Source organism: Saimiri boliviensis, chromosome 11 (assembly GCF_048565385.1).
Source record: "Saimiri boliviensis isolate mSaiBol1 chromosome 11, mSaiBol1.pri, whole genome shotgun sequence".
Lineage (NCBI taxonomy): Eukaryota > Metazoa > Chordata > Mammalia > Primates > Cebidae > Saimiri > Saimiri boliviensis.
This window is the reverse complement of record NC_133459.1, coordinates 39870341-39893581: the sequence shown is the minus strand read 5'-3', so window position 1 is coordinate 39893581 and position 23241 is coordinate 39870341. Positions and strand designations below refer to the sequence as shown.

General features: G+C 38.8%; 1 protein-coding gene across 20 annotated transcripts in view; it reads left to right on the top strand.

The window, feature by feature from the left end:
- Positions 1–23241, top strand: part of SCMH1 (Scm polycomb group protein homolog 1) — a 220635-nt gene that overhangs the window by 92976 nt on the left and 104418 nt on the right. For all 20 annotated transcript variants that reach the window (XR_005580771.2, XR_012512394.1, XR_005580770.2 and 17 more), the window contains 2 exons: positions 17234–17322; positions 20781–21024. Coding sequence is in view for 17 of the 20 variants with exons in the window: in XM_074380617.1 (XP_074236718.1) it covers positions 17234–17322; positions 20781–21024 (333 nt within the window). In the remaining 3 variants the exon portion in view is untranslated. The remainder of the gene's footprint in view (positions 1–17233; positions 17323–20780; positions 21025–23241) is intronic.

Below are 23241 nucleotides of genomic sequence, written 5' to 3'. Positions count from 1 at the left end.
GAAATTGTTAAGCTAGAATTCTGTACCAAACAAAAATGTTTTTCAAAAATAAAAATGAAGCAAAGACATTTGCAGACATATAAAAGCTTAGAGAATTAATTACAAGCATATCAATACTGCAAGAAATGTTAAGTGAAATCTTTCAGGCAGGAGGAAAATGATAACATGGAAAAAATGGATCTCTGCAAAGCAATGAAGAAAATTTGTATGTAAATAAAATAAAATTTTAGGTACATATAGTAATTCAAAAATAGCTAGGAACTCCTGAAAGAGAAGAGCAGTGTGCAGAGAGTATTCCCATTGGCTATCAAAACATGCTTTAAAGGCTCTATAATTAGAATTATATGGAACTGGCACGTGAATAGACAGGCTGAGCAGTGTAGAATAATAGCAAATCCAGAGATAGATCTGAGTGTATATGAAAATTTGCTATATGATAAAAGTAATATCATAGTCTCTTGGGCTATCAATGCAATACCACAGACTTCATGGTTTCAACAACAGAATTCATTTTCTCATAGTTCTAGAGGCTGGAAAGTCCAAGATTCTGGCAGGGCTTGGTTTCTAGTGAGAGTGCTCTTCTTGCTCGCGGACAGCCACCTTATGGCTGCCTTCTCACTGTGTTCTCACAAGAGGAGGAGGAAGGAGGGAGAGAAGTGGAGGCAGAGGGAGAGAGCTCTTCCTCTTCTTATAAGGTCATGGTGCTATCAAATTAGGGCTGTACCCCATGACTTCACTTAACCTTCATCATCTAACAGCCCTGTCTCCAGGTACAGTTATATTGGGGATTAGGACTTCAACATACCAATTTGGGGGATGGGAGATTCAATCCATAGTGGTTGGCATATTAAATTGGGGTAAAATAGACTTTTTCACAAATGACATTGGAATAAGTTGATAGCCATTTGGAAAAGATACAATTGAATCCATATATCATAGCATATGTCAGAATAAACTGCAGATGAATTAGAGATCAAAATGTAAAACAAAATGACTATATAAGTATGAGGAAAACACCGATTCCTTTATAAACTTGGGGTAGGGAAAACCTTTTTAAATATGACCCAAAATCTAGATAAGTGGATAAATTAGACTTTGTAAAATGTTTTTAGGGAAAAAAATACTCAAAAGCTAAAAGACAAATAATAAATGGGAGAAAACATTTGCAACATAAAGCACAGATAAATCTTCCTAATTCATAAAGAACACTCATAAATAGAAAAATTTTTAAAGAGGCCAGGCACAGTGGTTCACACATGTAACCCCAGTACTTTGGAAGGCCAAGGTGGGTGGATCACAAGGTCAAGAGACTGAGCCCATCCTGGGTAACGTGGTGAAATCCTGTCTCTACTAAAAATGCAAAAAGTAGCTGGGTGTGGTGGCGTGGCCTGTCGTCCCAGCTACTTGGGAGGCTGAGGCAGGAGAACCGCTTGAACCTGGGAGGTGGAGGTTACAGTGAGCCAAGATCACGCCACTGCACTCCAGCTTGGCGACAGAGCCAGACTCTGTCTCAAAAAAGAAAAAGAAAAAAAAAAGATTAAAACCTACAGAAAAATGATCTCAAGGCATGAATAGTTGATAGAAGATAATACAAACGATTCTCAAACATAGGAGAACACACATCACTCAAAGTAAGTGCAGATTAAAACCACACTGAGATAGTCTTTCTTACCAGATTGACAAAAATTCAAAAGCTCGAGGAGACAGCAAAGCTGTGGGGAAATAAGCATTCTCATTTTTTTGCTGGGGATGTGCAGAATGGTACAATTCACACTGGAGAGGGAGGGCGTACAATTCAGCAGTATCTGAGAAAAACCACATGTGCCTTTATTATTTGACCCAGGGATCTCACTTCAAGAATTTGATTTTAAAGATACTCTTCCACAAAAATAAAGCAACATGCACATGTTTTTTTTTTTTTGCAACATTAAGAGCTTTATTGAATGTAATATAGTATATTAACACAATGAGGTACTATTCAACCGTAAAGTAGAATGAGGAAGATCTCTATAAACTAATATGGAGTGATTTTCAAGATACATTATTAATGTGAAAAAAGAAAGTTGCAAAAAGTACATATGTTAACTTTTGAGAAAGAGAAGGGGAAATATGTATGTATATACATATACACACATATATAATATACATAAAATTATATGTTTTAAATTTATTTTCATAAAAAGAAACAGGAATATTAAGCCAGAAAATAATGATGAAAAGATCACCTATTAGGTATGTCTTAGAATAAGGTAGAAGGTACTAGGATAAGTGTGAGGCTTTTGGGAATACCTTCTTAATATTCTTTTGACTTTTGAATTATATATTTTACTTAAACTAAAAAAGATGAACAAAGCAAACCCTAAAATTGATTAAAAACAAAGCTAAATCAAATGGATATCATAACCACATTGAAAAAAGTATTAATTCAAATAAATTTTTAATATAGAGCTTTCACAGTACACTTTTAATATGGGGCATATTCTAAGGGAAAAATGGGCTGCAAAGAAATTCTGACGACTTAATAATGTTTTGGTTTTGGCATGATCATCTGAGACTAATTTGCAGATACTGAAAGTAGAGCAAATGAATAAATAAGATTTTAATGTGGAAAAGAAAAAGATGAGGAAGAACCCTTTAGTAGTGCATTTGAATTGGAGAGTATCTGTATCTACTCTTGACTTTAAAATATATTTGTATGTATGCATCCTATTCAAGTAATATATATGTAACATGATTTGTATATGTATGTGTGTCTACATATGTATTTTCCAAGCACCGTTCATTGGAAAGGCCTAGAAGCAATTACATCTCAGTGGCAATGAGCACACCTTGATTTTGGTTTCTAAATCTCATTCCCTACTAAAAGGAATCGTGGCTACTTGGAGAAATGGCCGATTCCAAAGCTGAGTGGATGAAAAAATATAAGGTGAATCTGGAACATCTTATTATGCCAGAAAGCAAAGAAGTCTCAAAGAAAAATAGGAACACACCAAAAGAACATAGGAGCAGCTGGAAGGGGCCCTAACTAGCCAAAACTGCAACAATATAAGTATCAAAAAGTATAATAAAAATGAATGATGTTAATGGCATCCATGGGTCCATGTGATACACAGTGAAAAATATTTAGCTGGGCATGATCACACCTGTAATCCCAGCACTTTGGGAGGCGGAGGCAGGAGATTGCCTTGACCTTAGGAGTTTGGACCAGCCTGGGCAACATGGCAAGACCACATCTCTAATAAAAAACATTCAAAATGAGCTGGACATGGTGTCACACACCTGTGGTCCCAGCTACTCAGGCGGCTGAGGTGAGAATATCCCTTGAGTCCAGGAGGTCAAAGCTGCAGTGTGGCACGGGTGACAGAGAGAGAGAGACAGAGAAAGTAAGTTAGTTGGAGGGAAGAAACCTCCTCTACAGAATGCCAGCTAATAAATATAGAAGGAATGAGGCTAGGCACAGTGGCTCACACCTGTAATCCCAGCACTTTGGGAGCCTGAGACAGGTGGATTACGTGAGCCCAGCCTGGGCAAATAATGAAACTCTATTTCTACAAAAAAAAAAAAAAAAAAAAAAAAAAAAAAATTAGCTGGGCTGCTCAGAGCGATCGCTTCAGCACAGAAGTTCAAGGCTGCTGTGAGCCATGATTTCACCACTGCTCACCAGCCTGAGTAACAGCAAGACCCAGTCTCAAAAATAAATAAACAAGCTCTTTAGCATGAATGTAATTATGAGGAAACAATCAGAAAAAGTCCAAACTATGGGATATTCTGTAAAACATAACTCAGACTCTTCAAAAATGTCAATGTAATACAAAGCAAACAAAAGGCAACAGGACTATTCTACATTAATTCTACATTAAAGGAGACTGAAGAAACATGACAACCAAATTTAATGTGTGATTCTTGATTGGATCCTATATTTAAAAAAAAAAACAGTTTTAAAGAACATTTTGGGGACATAAGGATATTTTTAATTAAATTTTCTGAGTTTGATAATATTGCAATTTTGTAGGAGAATGTCTTTGTTCAAATATACTGTTTTATTTAGGAGTGAAGTGTCATCATGTCTCCAACTTTCATAGTTCATGGAGGGAAGTAATACATGTAGATGAAAAGCTATGTGGGAGAATGTTAATAGTGGTTGAATCTAGCTGAAGGGTACATAGTTGTTGATTATATAGTTTTTGCTATTTTCTGTAGATTTACAACTTTTCAAAATATAATTTTAAAAATAAAATTATACATATAATTGTACATACGTGTGTGTGTTCATGTTCCCCGGTCCTTCTCTGGACTTCTCCCTGGAGTTGCTGAATCAGAAGTTCTAGGTGATGGGGCTTGGGATTCTGCATGGCAAAATGACACTCCCAAGATTCTGACACAACTGGTGTGTATTTGGAAAGCATTGCTCTAGAAGAGCATCCTTTTCCATTACAATCTTGTATGGTGTATATATGTAAGTATGTGTGTTCTAGTTTCATAAGGGCTGTTACTCCCTTGCAGAGGAGTCTTCCAAGGATAAAAGGTGTAGTAGGGTAGAATGATTCTCCTCAGTTAAAGTTATGTCAAAGCTGCCACTCTTCTCCTCACAGCGGTTATTACTGAATGATTCTTCTACTTAATTCTGTGATTGTTTCTTCTAAAGAGGGCTATCTAGAGCATAGTTCTCAAACTTGGCTACCTGTTGAAATCAGCTTGGGAGCTCTTAAAATTTTCAGTGTCTAGGCCAGGCGTCCCCAAACTACGGCCCCGCAAGCCTCATGCAGCCCCCTGAGGCCATTTATCCGGCCCCCCGCCACACTTCAGGAAGGGGCACCTCTTTCATTGGTGGTCAATGAGAGGAGCACAGTATGTGGCGGCCCTCCAACGGTCTGAGGGACAATGAACTGGCCCCCTGTGTAAAAAGTTCGGGGACTTCTGGTCTAGGCCTTCAGTTAAATAAGAATTTCTGGGAGTGGATCTGATGTAGTCTTTAAAGTTCCCCTGGGGGATTGCAGTGTCCAAGTTTGAGAGTCATTGAGCTAGAGTAGAAGCTAGCCTTTAATGAGGCCCCTAGTCAAATGATTCAGGATCTCAGTGTAAAACTGCTTACCCAGCAAATTGAGTCGCATGCTCTAGTATATACAGTGACTTGAAAGGAATCCTTGGTATGTTTCCGTCACGGATCAATTCCTGGTGTGAATGCTGTTCTGTTACCTGCCACCAGAGGGCATGGACTATAAATAGATTATAGTCCTGCTGCTATGTACGTATGTATGTATGTATGTATTGAGGTAGAGTCTTGCTCTGTCACTCAGGCTAGAATGCAGTGGCACAATCATAGCTCACTGCAGCCTCAACCACTCCAGGCTACAGCACTCATCCTGCGTGAGCCTCCCACGTAGCTGGGACTATAAGCACATGCCACCACACCTGGCTAATTTTTCTATTTTTTGTAGAAATGAGGTCTCACTATGTTGTCCAGGCTGGTCTTAAAATTCTGGGCTTAAGTGATTCTCCTGCCTCAGCCTCCCAAACTGCTGGGATTACACGTGAACGCCACTGTGTCCAGACTGCTGCTCCACACTTAAATCCAGCTTCATCAGGTAGCTAATTTAAATAGCTGGACCCTAGCTTATCCAGTGGTCCCGTAGTCTTGGGAACACCTAGAAGCACTTTAGAACTGGTTCTTTAGGGTTTTAAAAAATAAATCATTAGTAAACACAGAAGACTTGCAAACTGACTGTTTGGAATTAAAAGAGATCTGACTTTGTAATATTAGCCACTCACTACCTTAGTTGTGTGGCTACTGGTAAATTGCTTTACCTTGACTTTTAACCTTGAGTTTCAGGCTGGGCGCGATGGTTCATACCTGTAATCCCAGCACTTGGCAGATCATGAGGTCAAGAGATTGAGACCATCCTGGCCAAATGGTGAAACCCTGTCCCCCAGCTCTACTAAAAGTACAAAAATTAGCCACGTGTGGTGACGTATGTCTGTAATCCCAGCTACTTGGGAGGCTGAGGTGGAAGAATCCCTTGAACCCTGAAGACACAGGTTGTAGTGAGTTGAGATTGTGCCACTGCACTCCAGCTTGGTGACAGAATGAGACTCTCTCTCTCAAAAAAAAAAAATGCACTTGAATTTCAGTGGCCTCACCTGAAAGATCATTAATAAATTCTGCCACATGTGGTTTTTATGGATTAAGTGGAATAACATAATAAAGCATCCATCAGTTCCTGGCACCCATTTAGTAAGTAGAGGATTTTTTCCTTAATTCAATAAAACTCTCAAGGATCTTGTATTCTAGTTGGAGAAGACATACACATTTCTGAAAAAGAAAATTCAGTTGGTAGTAAGGGCTAGAGATAAATAAGAAGGAAGCAGGATAGATTTAGGAGTCTATTTTAGGTAGAGTAGGCAAGGAACACCTTTCTGAGAAAGTGATGTCTCAGCAAAGAACTAACTGTAAAGAGTTGATTAAAATGTATTTGAGGCAGAGGGAAACAGCTTGGTATATTTGAGAATAGAAAGACCAGTGAATGGGGGTACAAGGGAGTGATAAGAGATGAGTAATGAGGAGTAAGCAAGGTCCGGATCATGTAAGTCTTATAAACATGAGTAATAAAGAGTTTAGATCTATTTTGGGTTGTGAAATATAAACATAAGGTAATGTGACCTGATTTATATTTTTTAAAAATAAACATATTCTTCTGGGTGCAAAAGTAGAGGCCTGGGTCCAGTTAGAAGGCTGTTGCAGTTGTCTAGGCAAGGTCTGACTCTGAATTAGATTAGGGTAATATAGCAGTAGAGATGGTGAAATGTGGGCTGATCTAGGACATACTAAATGGGAAAGCCGTCAAGACTTGCTGACTAATTGGCTTTGGTGGGTGATGGAAAGGGAGGAATCAAGGATAACTTTTAGTCTTTTGGGTCCGAGCACCTGGGTTTAATAAGGGGTGCCACCTATTAAAATGAGATGGGATAACTAGAGGAAAGAACAAGTTTGGAGGGAATAGTAGAATCAGGAGTACTGTCTTAGACTCAATCATTTTGTGATTTCTTAGACATCCAAGTAGAGTTATAGAATAAGGTAGTTGGATATATGAACATGAAACCCAGAACAGAAGTTTGGGCTAGATATATAAATTGGCACTCATCATTTGACAGGAAGAAAGTAGGGACCAGGAGAAGAGACAACCAATGACTGAGCACTGAGGTACTTCACATTTAGAGGTTAGGATTTCTTCTTACCTAGCTGTCCTTTTTCTTATAGACACCCTAGGTCACTGCCTAATTTGAGAAGAGTCTCAAATGGTTTTTATCTTCTTTCTTTTCTCTCTTCCACAAGTTGATGACTCCAGCTCTTACCTAGAGACGGTGTGGTAGGACTGAGTGATAAAGCATTTGAAGATATTAATGTGATTATTAGTTTTGAAAGTTCTGTAGACAGAGTAGTTGGGTTCAAATCCTGGCTCTGCTATTTACTAATTTACTAACTTTGGATAGTTTACTTGATTTCTCTAAGTCTCAGTTTTTTCATCTATAGTTACAAAATAATAGCCAATATTTAACCTCTGCCTATATGCAGGCAGTGTTTTAAGTCCTTTGCATGTATTAGCCTATTTAATCCTTAGAACAACCCATCGATTCTTATCCTATGCTGTTGTTGAGGAAACTGAAGCCAGAGAGAGGTTTTGTGATTTTCCAAAAGTTCTATACCTGGTAAGCAGAAAAGCCAGATTTAAATTCAAGCAGTCTGGCACCAGAGACAGAGCTACTCTTCTAGTATCTGATTCAGAATAGCAGTAGTGATCCACTGAAAGTGCTTAGCACAAGGAGCCTGGCTCATGGTATGTGTACAATAAATGTTAACTTTTGGAGGCAACATAATGTATAAATGAGAACCAAATAACAAGTCCCGTGGTTCCAGCCTGACACTGTAAGATTGGCTTGTGTAACTATGATCAAATTTCTTAGCCTCTCTGGACTTCGGTTTTGTCATCTGCAAGATCTTTGTACTTCATGGCCTCTGAGGTCCTTTCAATGTTAAAACTATCTACTATCTATGATTACCCAAGAATACTGAGATAAATTGTGGATATATTTGAATTTGAAGGGATAGAGTCCCACATCACCTAGCAGGTTGAGGAGTAAGATACGTTAGCAATTTCTTGGGTTCATAATGTTTCTGCTTTACTCCTGTATTCTTTTTTTTTTTTTTTTTTAACTATAGGTTCTGGGGTACATGTGCAGAACATGCAGGATTGTTGCATAGGTACACACGTGGCCATATGGTTTGCTGCCTCCATCCATCACCTACATCTGGCATTTCTCCCCATGTTGTCCTTCCCCGACCTCCCCCACCCCCACTGTCCTTACCTTGCCCCACTCAATAGACCCCAGTGTGTGATGCTTCCCTCCCTGTGTCCATGTGTTCTCATTGTTCAACACCCGCCTATGAGTGAGAATATGTGGTGTTTGATTTTCTGTTCTTGTGTTAGTTTGCTGAGAATGATGGTTTCCAGATTCATCCAAGTCGCTACAAAGGACATGAACTCATCTTTTTTATGGCTGCATAGTATTCCATGGTATATATGTGCCAAATTTTCCTTGTCCAGTCTATCATCGATGGGGATTTGGGTTGGTTCCAGGTCTTTGCTATTGTAAACAGTGCCACTATGAACATACGTATGCATGTGTCTTTATAATAGAATGATTTATAATCCTTTGGGTATATATCCAGTCATAGGATTGCCAGGTCAAATGGAATTTCTATTTCTAGGTCCTTGAGGAAGTGCCGCACTGTCTTCCACAATGGTTGAACTAGTTTACACTCCCACCAACAGTGTAAAAGTGCTCCTGTTTCTCCACATCCTCTCCAGCCTTTGTTGTCTCCAGATTTTTTAATGATCGCCATTCTAACTGGCAAGAGGTGGTATCTCAATGTGGTTTTGATTTGCATTTCTCTAATAATCACTGATGATTAACATTTTTTTATTTGTTTGTTGGCCTCATAGATGTCTTCTTTGGAAAAGTGTCTTCATATTCTTCTTCCACTTTTGGATGGGTTTGTTTGTTTTTTTCTTGTAAATCTGTTTTAGTTCTTTATAGATTCTGGATATCAGCCCTTTGTCAGATAAGTAGATTGCAAAAATTGTTTCCCATTCTGTTGGTTGCCGGTTCTCTCTAATGATTGTTTCTTTTGCTGTACAGAAGCTCTGGAGTTTGATTAGGTCCCATTTGTCTATTTTGGGTTTTATTGCTAATGCTTTTGGTGTTTTAGTCATGAAGTCCTTGCCTATGCCTATGTCCTGAATGGTTTTGCCTAGGTTTTCTTCTAGGATTTTTACGGTGTTAGGTCTTATGTTTAAGTCTTTAAGCCATCTGGAGTTAATTTTAGTGTAAGATGTCAGGAAGGGGTCCACTTTCTGCTTTCTGCACATTTATTAAACAGGGAATCCTTTCCCCATTGCTTGTTTTTGTCTGGTTTGTCAAAGATCAGATGGTTATCGATGTGTGGCATTGCCTTTGAGGCCTCTTCTGTTCCATTGGTCTATATCTCTGTTTTGGTATCTGTCCCATGCTGTTTTAATTACTGTAGCTTTGTAGTATAGTTTGAAATCAGGCAGCATGATGCCTCCAGCTTTGTTCTTTTTGCTTAGGATTAGTGGGCTCTCTTTTGGTTCCATATGAAGTTTAAGGTGTTTTTTTTCCAGTTTTGTGAAGAAGGTCATTGGTAGCTTGATGGGGATAGCATTGAATCTATAAATTACTTTGGGCAGTATGGCCATTTTCATGATGTTGATTCTTCCTAACCATGAGCATGGAATGTTTCTCCATTTATTTGTGTCCTCTCTTATTTCATTGAGCAGTGGTTTGAGGAGGTCCTTTACATCCTTTGTTAGTTGTATTCATAGGTATTTTATTCTCTTTGTAGCAATTGTGAATGGGAGTTCACTCATGATTTGGTTCTCTGTTAGTCTGTTATTGGTATATAGAAATGCTTGTGATTTCTGCACACTGATTTTGTATCCGGAGACTTTGCTGAAGTTGCTTCTCAGTTTAAGGAGATTTGGGGCTGAGATGATAGGGTCTTGTAAATACACAATCATGTCGTCTGCAAACAGAGACAATCTGACTTCCTCTTTTCCTAATTGAATACACTTTACTTTTTTTTCTTGCCTAATTGCTCTGGCTAGAACTTCTAATACTATATATATTGAATAGGAGTGGTGAGAGAGGGCATCCTTGTCTAGTGTCAGATTTCAAAGGGAATGCTTCCAGTTTTTGCTCATTCAGTATGATATTGGCTGTAGGTTTGTCATAAATAGCTTTTATTATTTTGAAATACATTCCTTCAATACCTAGTTTATTGACAGTTTTTAGCATAAAGGGCTGTTAAATTTTGTCAAAGGCCTTCTCTGCATCTATTGAGATAATCATGTGGTTTTTGTCTTTGGTTCTGTTTATGTGGTGAATTATGTTTATAGATTTACGTATGTTGAACAGCCTTGCATCCCGGGATGAAGCCTACTTGATTGTGATGGATAAGCTTTTTGATGTGCTGTTGCAATCAGTTTGCCAGTATTTTATTGAAGATTTTTGCATTTATGTTCATCATGGATATTGGCCTGAAGCTGTCTTTTCTTGTTGAGTCTCTGCCAGGTTTTGGTATCAGGATGATGTTGGTCTCATAAAATGATTGGGAATGATTCTCCCTTTTTGGATTGTTTGGAACAGTTTCAGAAGGAATGGTACTAGCTCCTCTTTGTACATCTGGTAGAATTCAGCTGTGAACCTGTCTGGACCTGGACTTTTTTTGGTTGGTAGGCTATTAATTGCTGCCTCAACCTCAGCCCTTGTTATTGGCCTATTCAAGGTTTCAACTTCTTCCTGGTTTAGGCTGGGGAGGATGCAAGGGTCCAGGAATTTATCAATTTCTTCCAGGTTTACTGGTTTATGTGCATAGAGGTGTTTGTAGTAATCTCTGATTGTAGTTTGTATTTCTGTGGAGTCAGTGGTGATATCCCTTTTATCACTTTTTATTGCATCTATTTGATTCTTCTCCCTTTTCCTTTTTATTAATCTGGCTAGCAGTCTGTCTATTTTGTTGATCTTTTCAAAAAACCAGCTCCTGGATTTACTGATTTTTTTGAAGGATTTTTTTGTGTCTTTTATCTCCTTCAGTTCTGCTCTGATCTTAGTTATTTCTTGTCTTCTGCTAGCTTTTGAGTTTTTTTGATCTTGCTCCTCTAGCTCTTTCAATTTTGATGATAGGGTGTCAATTTTAGATTTTTCCTTGCTTCTCTGGTGGGCTTTTATTGCTATAAATTTTCCTCTAGACACTGCTTTAAATGTGTCCCAGAGATTCTGGTATGTTGTGTCTTTGTTCTCTTTGGTTCAAAGAACATCTTTATTTCTGCCTTCATTTCATTGTTTATCCAGTCGACATTCAGGAGCCAGTTACTCAGTTTCCATGAAGTTGTGCGGTTCTGAGTTAGTTTCTTAATTCTGAGTTCTAATTTGACTGCACTGTGGTCTGAGAGACTGTTATGATTTCCGTTTTTTGCATTTGCTAAGGAGTGATTTGCTTCCAATTATGTGGTCAATCTTAGGGTAGGTGCCATGCAGTGCTGAGAAGAATGTATATTCTGTGGATTTGGGGTGGAGATTTCTGTAGATGTCTATTAGATCCGCTTGGTTCAGATCTGAATTCAAGTCCTAGATATCCTTGTTAATTTTCTATGTCCTTGATCTGTCTAATATTGACAGTGGAGTGTTAAAGTCTCCCACTATTATTGTGTGGGAGTCTAAGTCTTTTTGTAGGTCATTAAGAACTTGCTTTGTGTACCTGGGTGCTCCTGCATTGGGTGTGTATATATTTAGGATCATTAGTTCTTCTTGATGCATTGATCCTTTACCATTATGTAATGCCTTTCTTTGTCTCTTTTGATCTTTGTTGGTTTAAAGTCCATTTTATCAGAGACTAGGATTGTGACTCCTGCTTTTTTTTTTTTTTTTTTTTTTTTTTTTTTTTTGCTCTCCATTTGCTTGATAAATCTTCCTCCATCCCTTTATTTTTAGCCTATGTGTGTCCTTGCACGTGAGATGCGTTTCCTGAATACAGCACACCGATGGGTTTTGACTTTTTATCCAATTTGCTAGTCTAGATATTTTGATTAGGGTATTTAGTCTATTTATATTTAAGGTTAGTTGTTATGTGTGAATCTGATCCTGCCATTTTGATGCTACTTGGATATTTTGCCTTTTAGTTGATGCATTTTCTTCATTGTGTCTATGGTCTTTACCATTTGGTACATTTTTGGAGTGGCTGGTACTAGTTGTTCCTTTCCATATTTAGTGCTTCTTTCAGGAGCTCTTGTAAGGCAGGCCTGGTGGTGATGAAGTCTCTCAGCAATTCCTTGCCCATAAAGGATTTTCTTTCTCCTTCACTTATGAAGCTTAGTTTGGCTGGATATGAAATTCTACGTTGAAAGTTCTTTTCTTTGAGGATGTTGAATATTGGCCCGACTGTCTTCTGGCTTGTAGGGTTTCTGCAGAGAGATCTGCTGTGATTCTGATGGGCTTCCCTTTGTGAATAACCTGACCTTTCTCTCTTGCTGCCCTTAGCATTTTTTCTTTTATTTCAACCCTGGTGAATCTGACAGTTATGTGCCTTGGGGTTGCTCTTCTTGAGGACTATCTTTGTAGTATTCCCTATATTTCCTGGACTTGAATGTTGACCTGCCTTGCTAGGTTGGGGAAGTTCTCCTGGATAATATCCTGAAGAGTGTTTTCCAACTTGGATTCATTCTGTCCGTCACATTCAGGTACACCTATCAAACGTAGACTAGGTCTTTCACATAATCCCATATTTCTTGGAGGCTTTGTTCTTTTCTTTTCACTCTTTTTTCTCTATTCTTGCCTTCTGGTTTTATTTCATTGAGTTGATCTTCAATCTCTGATACCCTTTCTTCTGCTTGGTTGATTCAGCTATCGAAACTTGTGCATGCTTCATGAAGTTCTTGTGCTGTGTTTTTGAGCTTCATCAATTTATTTATATTCTTCTCTAAGCTGTTTATTCCAGTTAACATCTTATCTAACCTTTTTTCAAGGTTCGTAGTTTCTTTGCATTGGGTTAGCACATGTTCTTTTACCTCTGAGAAGTTTGTTATTACTCACCTTTTGAAGCCTGTTTCTGTCAATTCATCAGATTCATTCTCCATCCATCTTTGATCCCTAGCTGTTGAGGAGTTGTGATCCCTTGGAGGAGGAGAGACATTCTGGTTTTTGGTGTTTTCATTCTTTTTGTGCTGGTTTCTTCCCATTTTAGTGGTTTTATCTACCTGTGGTCTTTGTAGTTGGTGACTTTCGGATGGGGTCTCTGAGTGAATGTCCTTTTTGTTGATGTTGAAGCTATTTCTTTCTGCTTCTTAGTTTTCCTTCTAACAGGCCCCTCTGCTGCAGGACCGCTGGAGGTCTACGCCAGACCCCGTTCATCTGGGGATTGCCCGCGGGTGCTGCAGAACAGCAAGGGTTGCCGCCGGTTTCTTCCTCCGTTGTCCTCATCCCAGAGGGGGTACCTGCCAGATGTGGGCCTGAGCTCCCCTTTATGGGGTGTCTCTTTGGGTATGCAGGGGTCGGGGAGTTGCTTGAAAAGACAGTCTGTCCCTTATAGGAGCTCAAGTGCTGTGCTGGGAGGGAGCTCTGTTGTTCTGTGCAGAGCTACTGGGCAGGTACCTTTAAGTCTGCTATAGCTGAGCTCATAACCACCTGTTTTCCCAGGTGCTCTGTCCTAGGAAGGTCAGCTTTATTTATAAGTTCCTGTCGTGCTGCTACCTTTTTTCATAGATGTCCTGCCCTGCACGGAGTAGTCTAGTCATGGTCTGCCAGAAGAGGTGTTGCTGAGCTGCCGCAGGCTATCCCCAGCTGCTGTGTGAACTGCTTTGGTAGTGGTGGACTGCCTCAGTAGTGGGGAACGCCCTTCCCCCCCATTGAGCTGGACCATGCTGCATCCAGCTGCACTTGCTGCAAAACTCTCAATCCAGAGTGTTTCAGATTGCTTGTTTTGTGGGGGTGGTACCCGCCTAGCCAGATCGCCTGGCTTCTGTCTCAGCTCCCTCCCTTTCAGTTGCATGGGCAGCTCTGTCTCCCGGGTGGCTCTGTCTCCCAGGCATTCCAGGCACCAGTCAAAACAGCTGCGTAGACTTGTTTGAGTTTCTGTGCGCTGACCAGGCACCAACTGGACTGAAACCCCCACACTGAAAACTCATGGTGCTTTTCAGCCTGGGAATCTCCTGGTCTGTGGGCAGTGAAAACTTGTTTGGAAATGCAGTAAGCACTGACCTTCTGCGCTGTTCTCTATGGGAACTACACTGTGGAGCTGTTCCTATTCGGCCATCTTGGATCCTCTTGCACCTGTACTCTTGAAGAATCCTGCTGGTGGCGAAACATAGTAAAGAACGATAAAAGCCGGGCGCGGTGTCTCAACCCTGTAATCCCAGCACTTTGGGAGGCCGAGGCAGGTGGATCACGAGGTCGAGAGATCGAGACCATCCTGGTCAACATGGTGAAACCCTGTCTCTACTAAAAATACAAAAAATTAGCTGGGCATGGTGGCACGTGCCTGTAATCCCAGCTACTCAGGAGGCTGAGGCAGGAGAATTGCTTGAACCCAGGAGGCGGAGGTTGCAGTGAGCCGAGATCGCGCCATTGCACTCCAGCCTGAGTAACAAGAGCGAAACTCCATCCCAAAAAAAAAAAAAAAAAAAAAAAGATAAAGTTTGGTATCTAACCACCATGTATTGAAATCTGTCTCCACCATTTACTACCATGACCCTAGACAAGCTACTTCTCTGATTTTTCATTTTTTATCTGTAGAGTAGGTATAATAATAGTGCCTACTTCATGTTACTATTTCAAATATTGAGTAATAAATGGCATATAAAATGTTTAGTACATGGTAAGCATTCAATATATATTAACTATTATAATAATATTCTAATGATTCCCAGCTGAGAGGATTTTTTTAGCTCCTTAAGCTTCAGGTGAGATAGAAACCCCTAAGTAACCCCTACCTAAAAAATGGAATTGGGAATTACATGGCTAGGCACTCTAGTCATTGATAACTAAAGGCATGAAACCTGAATTTTCTAATTGTGCAGGCCTCCACATACCAAAGTGTACAGACCACCTCTCTAAAACAGTAGTGCCTTGCTTTTCCTTATCTATAGGTGTACCAAACTATTCATTGCAAAGTTGCCCTGGGTTTGACTTGCTTCAGACCTTCCCTGACCTAAGGAGAGTTGTTTTCCCACATGTACACCACACCTGAATTTCTGGAGAGATTTAATTTTTATTAAACCACAGTCAAAACAAGAGTAGCAGTTTAAAAACCCAGCTCAAACCAGGTTAGGGAGGGGAAAAAAGGAGGAGGCAGGAATTATTAACTCATAGAGCCAAGAAGTCCAAGGCTTTATCTGGTGTTGAGTGTCTGAATACAGGGTTTTAAACACTATTGTGTCATTTAATCCCATGCCATACCTTGGCATTATTCTCAGGGCTGTTCTCCATGTAGCAGTGCCCAAACTGCAAACACCCTTATGGGCATGTAATCAGAGAAAGAAACATTTTCTTCTCCAGCATCAATGTCATGTCAGAAAACAGTTGGCCTGACTTGGGACGTAGACACATATACGCTCTTGGTCTAGGGGAATTTGAGGCTCTTAAATGGCATTGTGTTTTAAGCCATGGCCAGGTAGGAGAGGATCATGTGGCTGACATCCCCACCAAATCATGTGGAGTTAGGGTGGGTTTTTTTTTTCCCCTAAAGGGAAAAAAAGTTGAGCAAGCAAAAAGGAAGTGATGGCAGTTTTAGATTGAGTAATAAAAATGTCCTCATTGCTGTCACCTTTGTTGATATGGATGGGCTGTCCCAAGAAATTTCTTTACTTTGGGAAGGCTGGCTTAGCCAGCTTTGGGACTAAAAGTTTAGATAGTATGGAGTGGTAACTCTTTTTTGCTTGTATTTTCTTGTTGTCACCTCTGCCCCCTAAGTTTAATTATAGTTATTAATTGATACTTGATTTGAAAAGCTGATTCTTCCTTTTTCATTTTACCTATATATTGCCAGTTTTAAAGTGTGAGCTCAGGAGTCAGATTGCTGAATTTTAATCCTGTCTTTTCATTTGCTCACTTGGAAATCTTAAGCAATTTCTTTAACTTTAAATAAATTGTACCTGTTTCCTCATCTATAAAATGATAGTATCTACCTCTTTGGGCTGTCTTGAGGATTAGTCAGTAGAAAGTGATTGGCATAGTGAACAGTAAAATGCTCAATAATATCAGATACTGCTGCTGCTGCTGCTATTTCCACCTTTGCAACTTGGGTGCGGCTTATCTATTTTTTTGTCTGGAGTAGGAAGGCTGAGGTAGTTTGGGAAATACTCAGAAAGCATTAGGTTTTGTTATCTCAGGATGCAGAGTTGAAGCAAATCGAAAAAATGTACTTGGGTCTCTAATTGGAAGACCTAACTGTAATGATGATCTTATTTTTATAATTCATTAAGTGGTACATTCTTATTGACATTTATTATGGATGATAATGGACAATTAACCTCTCTAGGCTTCTTTTTACTCTTTTGCAAAATGAAGGTTTTTGGGATAGGACAGTTCTCTCCAAGGTCATTCCTGGGTCCTTAGTTGTTTAAGTAAACAATGAATATCAAAAAGTATTTTGTACTTGGTGTGTGTATGTGTGTGAGGCAGAAAGTGATAAAGAAGTAGTAAGTTAGTTTATATTGAGATGAACCAAAATGATTTACTTATGTATTGGGTTTATTAGTTGGTGGGTTTGGTTTCTTCTTAAGGGATTATTAGATCCCCTTTCAAACTCTGCTGTCCGAATCATCTCTAAGTGTTTGTTAATCCTGTCACATCTTTTTTGTATTTTTCAAGGAAAGTTTTCTAGGCATTATGTTATGTGTTCTGTAATACTTGTCTCAGGAAACTTGGTTTGGAGACTATCCCACTACTTACCTTGGACAATGTTAAATTTCCTCTTATGTGCCTTATTTTCTTCATCAGTCTAAATGAGTCATTTCTTCTTTTTAACCCTTAAGTCCTTACTTAACAGTCTGTGATTCTGTAGCTATCACAGCATAGGAGTAACTGGATTCCAAAAGCAGAACTTGATATCACCATTTACTTTTTAAACATGTTTTTAATCTCTTGCCCAATATCCTTGCTGCAGGATTTCGGCTGAATGCATCTTCTTGGCCCATGTTTCTTTTGAAGACGCTGAATGGAGCAGAGATGGCTCCCATCAGGATTTTCCACAAGGTATGCTATCCCTCAGATCATCAACTCCAAGCTGCTTAAGGTCAAATATTGAGCCTTTGATGTCTACGTTATACTTATGGCTCAAAGATGTCTTCTCAGAAATTACTTCAGTAGGATTTTTTAGTAGTTTATGAAGCAGCAATTATCCCCAGAGGAATATATTAGACTGTAGGTCCCATATATTAGATTATATGGGCCCAGCTGCCAATAATCTCTGCCTACAATATATTTGGGACTTTATATATACGATCTCATTTAATACCCACAGCTAATTTTATGAACTAAGAATTACTATTTTCATTTAATAGTTAAGGGAACAAATACTTTTGAATTAGGAGCTTGCCCAAGATCACGTGGCTAACAAGTGGCAGAACAGGGACCCAAAACCTGTATTTGTTCTTGTTTCTCAAGAAGTGAGGCAGTCAGTCTACTATCAGTTGAATTTTCTAATGGGGTGAGAGTTACTGTAAAGGGTATTGAATTGGATTTGCCTTTGCTGCTAGTTAAGTCTCAATGCTAAGAGCATCCTGCTTCTGAATTACCTAGCACCTATGTAACTCAGGAGTAATTCTTGTATTATTTGGGACTAGAAATAAAGATGAGTTTCAGACTTTGTTACGTCAGCTGTGCAGTTAAAATCTTAGAGGGATCTGCCAAAAAAACTCCCAAGTAGAATGTTTAACTTCTGGATCAGTGGAGGAGGAAAATGGAAGAAAACTCAGTTGATTGAAAAGGAGAAAAAAGAACTTTGGAAATTCAAGTTAAATAGAAACATAGACAATAAGATAGTTGTGATAATTCAGATACATCAATTATCATAAGAAATGAGCTTAAGCTCATTATAATCATATATAGATCAGATTTTTAAAAATCTAGCTATATGCTGTTTATAAGAGACACTAAACATAATGACAAAAATGTTGAAAGTAAAAGAGTATCTACAGAGGCTGGGGATGATGGAAAACAAATTTTAAAATTAAAAAAAAAAAAGAAAAGAATCCAGAATATGTGCCAGATGAACTTCTATCAAAATAAAGCTGGTATAAGCTATACAGAAATCACACAAGATTTTGATACTAAAAGTCAAAATGATGGTAAAAGCATTGAGTCCAGAAATTTGAGAGCAGCCTGGGCCACAAGTAGCAAGACTCTGTCTCTAGAAAAAAAATTTTTTTTTTTTTTTCTTGAAACGGAGTTTTGCTCTTGTCAACCGCCGCCTCCTGGGTTCAGGCAATTCTCCTGCCTCAGCCTCCTGAGTAATTGGGATTACAGGCACGCGCCACCATGCCCAGCTAATTTTTTGTATTTTTAGTAGATACAGGGTTTCACCATGTTGACCAGGATGGTCTTAATCTCTTGACCTCGTGATCCACCTGCCTTGACCTCCCAAAGTGCTGGGATTACAGGCCTGCGCCACCATGCCCAGCCTATAAAAATTTTAAAAACTAGCTTAGAGTGGTGGCACATATCTGTAGTCGTAGCTACTTGGGAGGCTGAGGTGGAAGAATCGCTTAAGCCCAGGAGGTTGAGGCTGCAGTGAGCTGTGCTTGCACCATTGCACTCCAGCCTGGGTAACAGAGCAAGACCCTGTTTCTAAAAATAAATAAATAAAAGACATTAAAGAGGTCACTATCTGATGATAAAATAGAGTTCACCAAGAAGATAAAACAGTCATAAATGTACATGCTCCTAGAAAACATAATCTCAAAGTATAATAGAGCAAAATTTGACAAAATTACTTGGTAAAACTGGAAAATCCACACATCACTAGGGAATATTTTAACAGTTGATAAGTCAAGCACAAAGAATTAGTATGTCAATCAGCATAAGCTAATCAGTATTGAATAAGTTGGCCAATTTTTAAAAATCACTTTATTCGTATTTAACAGCAGCAGTTAAATATGAATGATTTGAAAATGAATTTTTTAAATGCCACTTATGATAGCAGTGGAATTGTGATTTGCTTAGAAAAAAATGTTAGTAAAAAAGCATGAGATGTTTATAGAGGAAATTGTAAAATATATGTTAGAGAAATCTACATTAAAGAAATCTTGGCTAGGCACAGTGACGGCTCATGCCTGTAATCCTAGCACTTTGGGAGGCCGAGGCATGCGAATCACTTGAGTTCAGGAGTTCAAGGCTAGCCTGGGCAACATGGTGAAACCTCATCTCTACAAAAAATAACAAAAATTATCTGGGCATGGTGGCATGTGCCTGTAATCCTAGCTACTTGGGAGGCTGAGGTGGAAGGATTGCTTGACTCTGGGAGGCAGAGGTTGCAGTGAGCCAAGATCATACCACTGCACTTTAACCTGGGTGACAGAGCCAGACACTTTCTCCAAGAAAGAAGGAAAAAGAGATATATATATATTATGGATGGGAATGCTTGATAATAAATAAGGCTATTTCCACCCAAATTCATCTATAAATTCATTGCAATTCCAGTCAAAATTCTAATAGGGTTTGTATATGGAACTTGAAAAACTGATTGAAATTTACATGAAAGATGGGGAATGAACAGCCAAAACAATATTGAAGAATGACAGTGTAGGGGGACTTTTCTATCAGATATCCATTTAATAAGACTATATTATTGGTACGGGATCAGACAGTAAGATTAAGGGAACAAAATATAATGTACAACACAGGTTTGAAACTTGATCTATGTAGCCACATTACAAATTAGCACCCAGGAACTCTCCACACTTCTGGTGAAAAAGAAAGTATACAATGTTACCACCACTTTGGAGGACAAATTAACAGTATTTGATAAAGCAGAAGATGGATATATCTCCCTTATAACCCAGGAATTCTACACCTAGATGTATAACCTAAAGAAACCTTCCCACATGTATACTAAGAAATGCAAGAATGGTGGCTAAAACTCTTTTGAAATAGTAAACAATTGGAAAGAACTTTAAGTGTCCAAAGGAGAATTAATAAAATTTTATATATACATACAATGAAATACTATAAGGAATTAAAATGAACCAGAGCTAAATCTGTCAACATGGCAAATTTGAAAAGCATAATGCTGAATGAAAAAGCACAACAATATATACAATGATATATACAGTATAATACCGTTTATATAAAATTTAAAAGCAGGTAAATGGGTATGTATGTATATAGTAAAATATAAAACATGCATGGATAGCTGTTACCTCCATGGTAGGTAGAAGGGGAATGGAATATGGGAAGGGCACAAAGGAAGATTCAACTTTATCTGCAACCTTTTATTTCCTTTATTAAAAATCTGAAGCAAAGTTGTCAAAATGTTAGTATTAATAAAGCAATACTTTGGTATACTCTGAAATTAATTTAATAGAAAGACTGTATCTCCATTATAAATCTTAGATAGCAATCACTTTTTAATCATCCAAATTAGATACTAGTCTATTGCAATACATGGCCTCTCTTTGTGTGTCTAGGTCTATCTATTTCTGTTTCTCATCTAGGAGCCACCATCGCCTTCCCACAACTTCTTCAAAATGGGAATGAAGCTAGAAGCTGTGGACAGGAAGAACCCCCATTTCATTTGCCCAGCCACTATTGGGGAGGTTCGGGGCTCAGAGGTGCTTGTCACTTTTGATGGGTGGCGAGGGGCCTTTGACTACTGGTGCCGCTTCGACTCCCGGGACATCTTTCCTGTGGGCTGGTGTTCCTTGACTGGAGACAACCTGCAGCCTCCTGGCACCAAAGGTAAAGGCCCATCTACAAACAGGTTCTTGAAATCAGGACGCAGATGAGATGATAAGGAAGAATACCCCCAGGTCTGTCGTGATCATGTCTTCACCAGTATACTTCACTAGTATGCAGGAGAGGAACAAGGGCCAGCAGCTTAGGTAAAATCAAGGTCTACCAGGGAGCAATTAGAAACAGTGAGTATTAAGTGTCAGATGAAGCCGCATATGGCATTTGGGATAAAGTAATAATTCCTTGCTCTAAACATCCTTGTTTATTCTCAAGCAACTAGCTTTTCGTCTCTCTTACTTTTGTCCCTAACCCATTTCAAAGTTTGAGTACTAGTATTCCCAAGGCCCACACCTTCCTCTGACCTTAGGGGCTTTGGATAAGAGCTGGAGTAACACTACATGTAAAAATAGTTGAGAAGCACCACAGCAGGATGGAAAAAGAACAAGCTTTGAAGTAACATAAATGTGGGTTTGAGGTTCATCTCTGCCTTTTATTAGCTACGCAGCTTTGGGCAGTTAATTCACCTCCTTAAACTACAGATTCCACATCATGAAGTAGAAAACGTACTTCCTGAAGTTATTGTGAGGAATAAATGAGATTACATGGGTAAAATGCTTACATCTGATGAATAGCAAGTGGTAAACAATTTTTTTATTGTGTTACAGCTGCTATTATGTTATATACTGTATTATAATTATATCATGTATTATACTACATGATTATTATAATATGCTATATTATTATTATATTATTACAAAACTAACCACTACCAATGAGAGAGTATATATAAAGTACTAGAATAGAGCTACAGACTAAATGAACAATAAAATTATACAGATGATGACAGTGAAGATTATCCAGAATAATTTTGAGGTAGCTGCTTTTAGTAAAGACAATAATCTCATCCTCTTAAGTCTAAAAAGTACTGGTGAATCTGAGGGAATGAAAAGTCAGCCTTCTTATTGTCTAAGGAGCTCTTTTCTAAACCTCTACTGAATTCATTCATTCAATTAACCAAATATTTATTGAGCACCTAATTGTAACCCAAGCTGAGAATATACTAATGATAAAAATGATCAATGTTGCTGTGCTCATGACACTTCCATTCTAGTTGGGTGAAACAGATGGCAAACATTTAAATGAAGAAATAAGATAATTTCATATAGATAATTTTTGTAGACAAAAATTAATTTCTCCTAGGGAAATAAAGTATGATAGGATAGTGACAGTGAAGGTATAATTATAAAGGAGTTTTTTTTTTTGTTTAATAGCTTTATTGAAATATAATTGACATAAGGTAAATGGCATGTATTTAAAGTGTACAATTTGAAAAGTCTTGACATATATATACGTCCATGAAACCACAGTGAAAATAATGAACATATTTATCATTCACAAATGTTCTTTGTAGAGGAGAAACTTGTTTAGATAGAATTTCTTTTCAAGAAAATTGTCTGAAAAGTTGATGCTTGAATTGAGACCTGAATGATGAGAAGGAGTCGTCCAGGGAAAGAGACTTCCAAGCAGGCAGAAGGGATGGCTAATATAATGATGCTGAGACATAAATGAGTTTGCTGTGTTCGAAGGACAGAAAGCAGATTGCTCTGACTAGTATGCATTGCCTGAGCAAGAAAGTGGTACAAGCGGGCTGGGTGTGGTGGCTCACGCTTGTAATCCCAGCACTTTGGGAGGCCAAGGCAGGTGGATCACCTGAGCTTAGGCATTGGAGACCACCCTGGCCAATATGGTGAAGTGCCCATCCCTACTAAAAATATAAAAATTAGCCAGGCATAGTGGTGCACACCTGTAATCCCAGCTACTCAGGAGGCCAAGGCAGGAGAATCGTTTGAACCCAGGAGGCAGAGGTCACAGTGAGCCAAGATCGCACCAATGCACTCCAGCCTGGGTGACAGAGCGAGACTCCATGTCAAAAAAAAAAAAAAAGTGGTACAAGATGGATGATGTTGGAGAAGTGGGCAGGCACCACATCATGTAGGACCTTGTAAACCAGCGTGGAAATACTGGATTTTATTTTAAACATATTAGGGAACCATTAGAAGGTACTAAGCCAGGGAAGTGACAAGATTTGATTTACTTTAAAAAACTCACTTGGGGCCAGGCGTGGTGGCTCACGCCTATAATCCCAGCACTTTGGAAGGCCAAGATGGGTGTATCACGAGGTCAAGAGATCGAGACCATCCTGGTCAACATGGTAAAACCCCG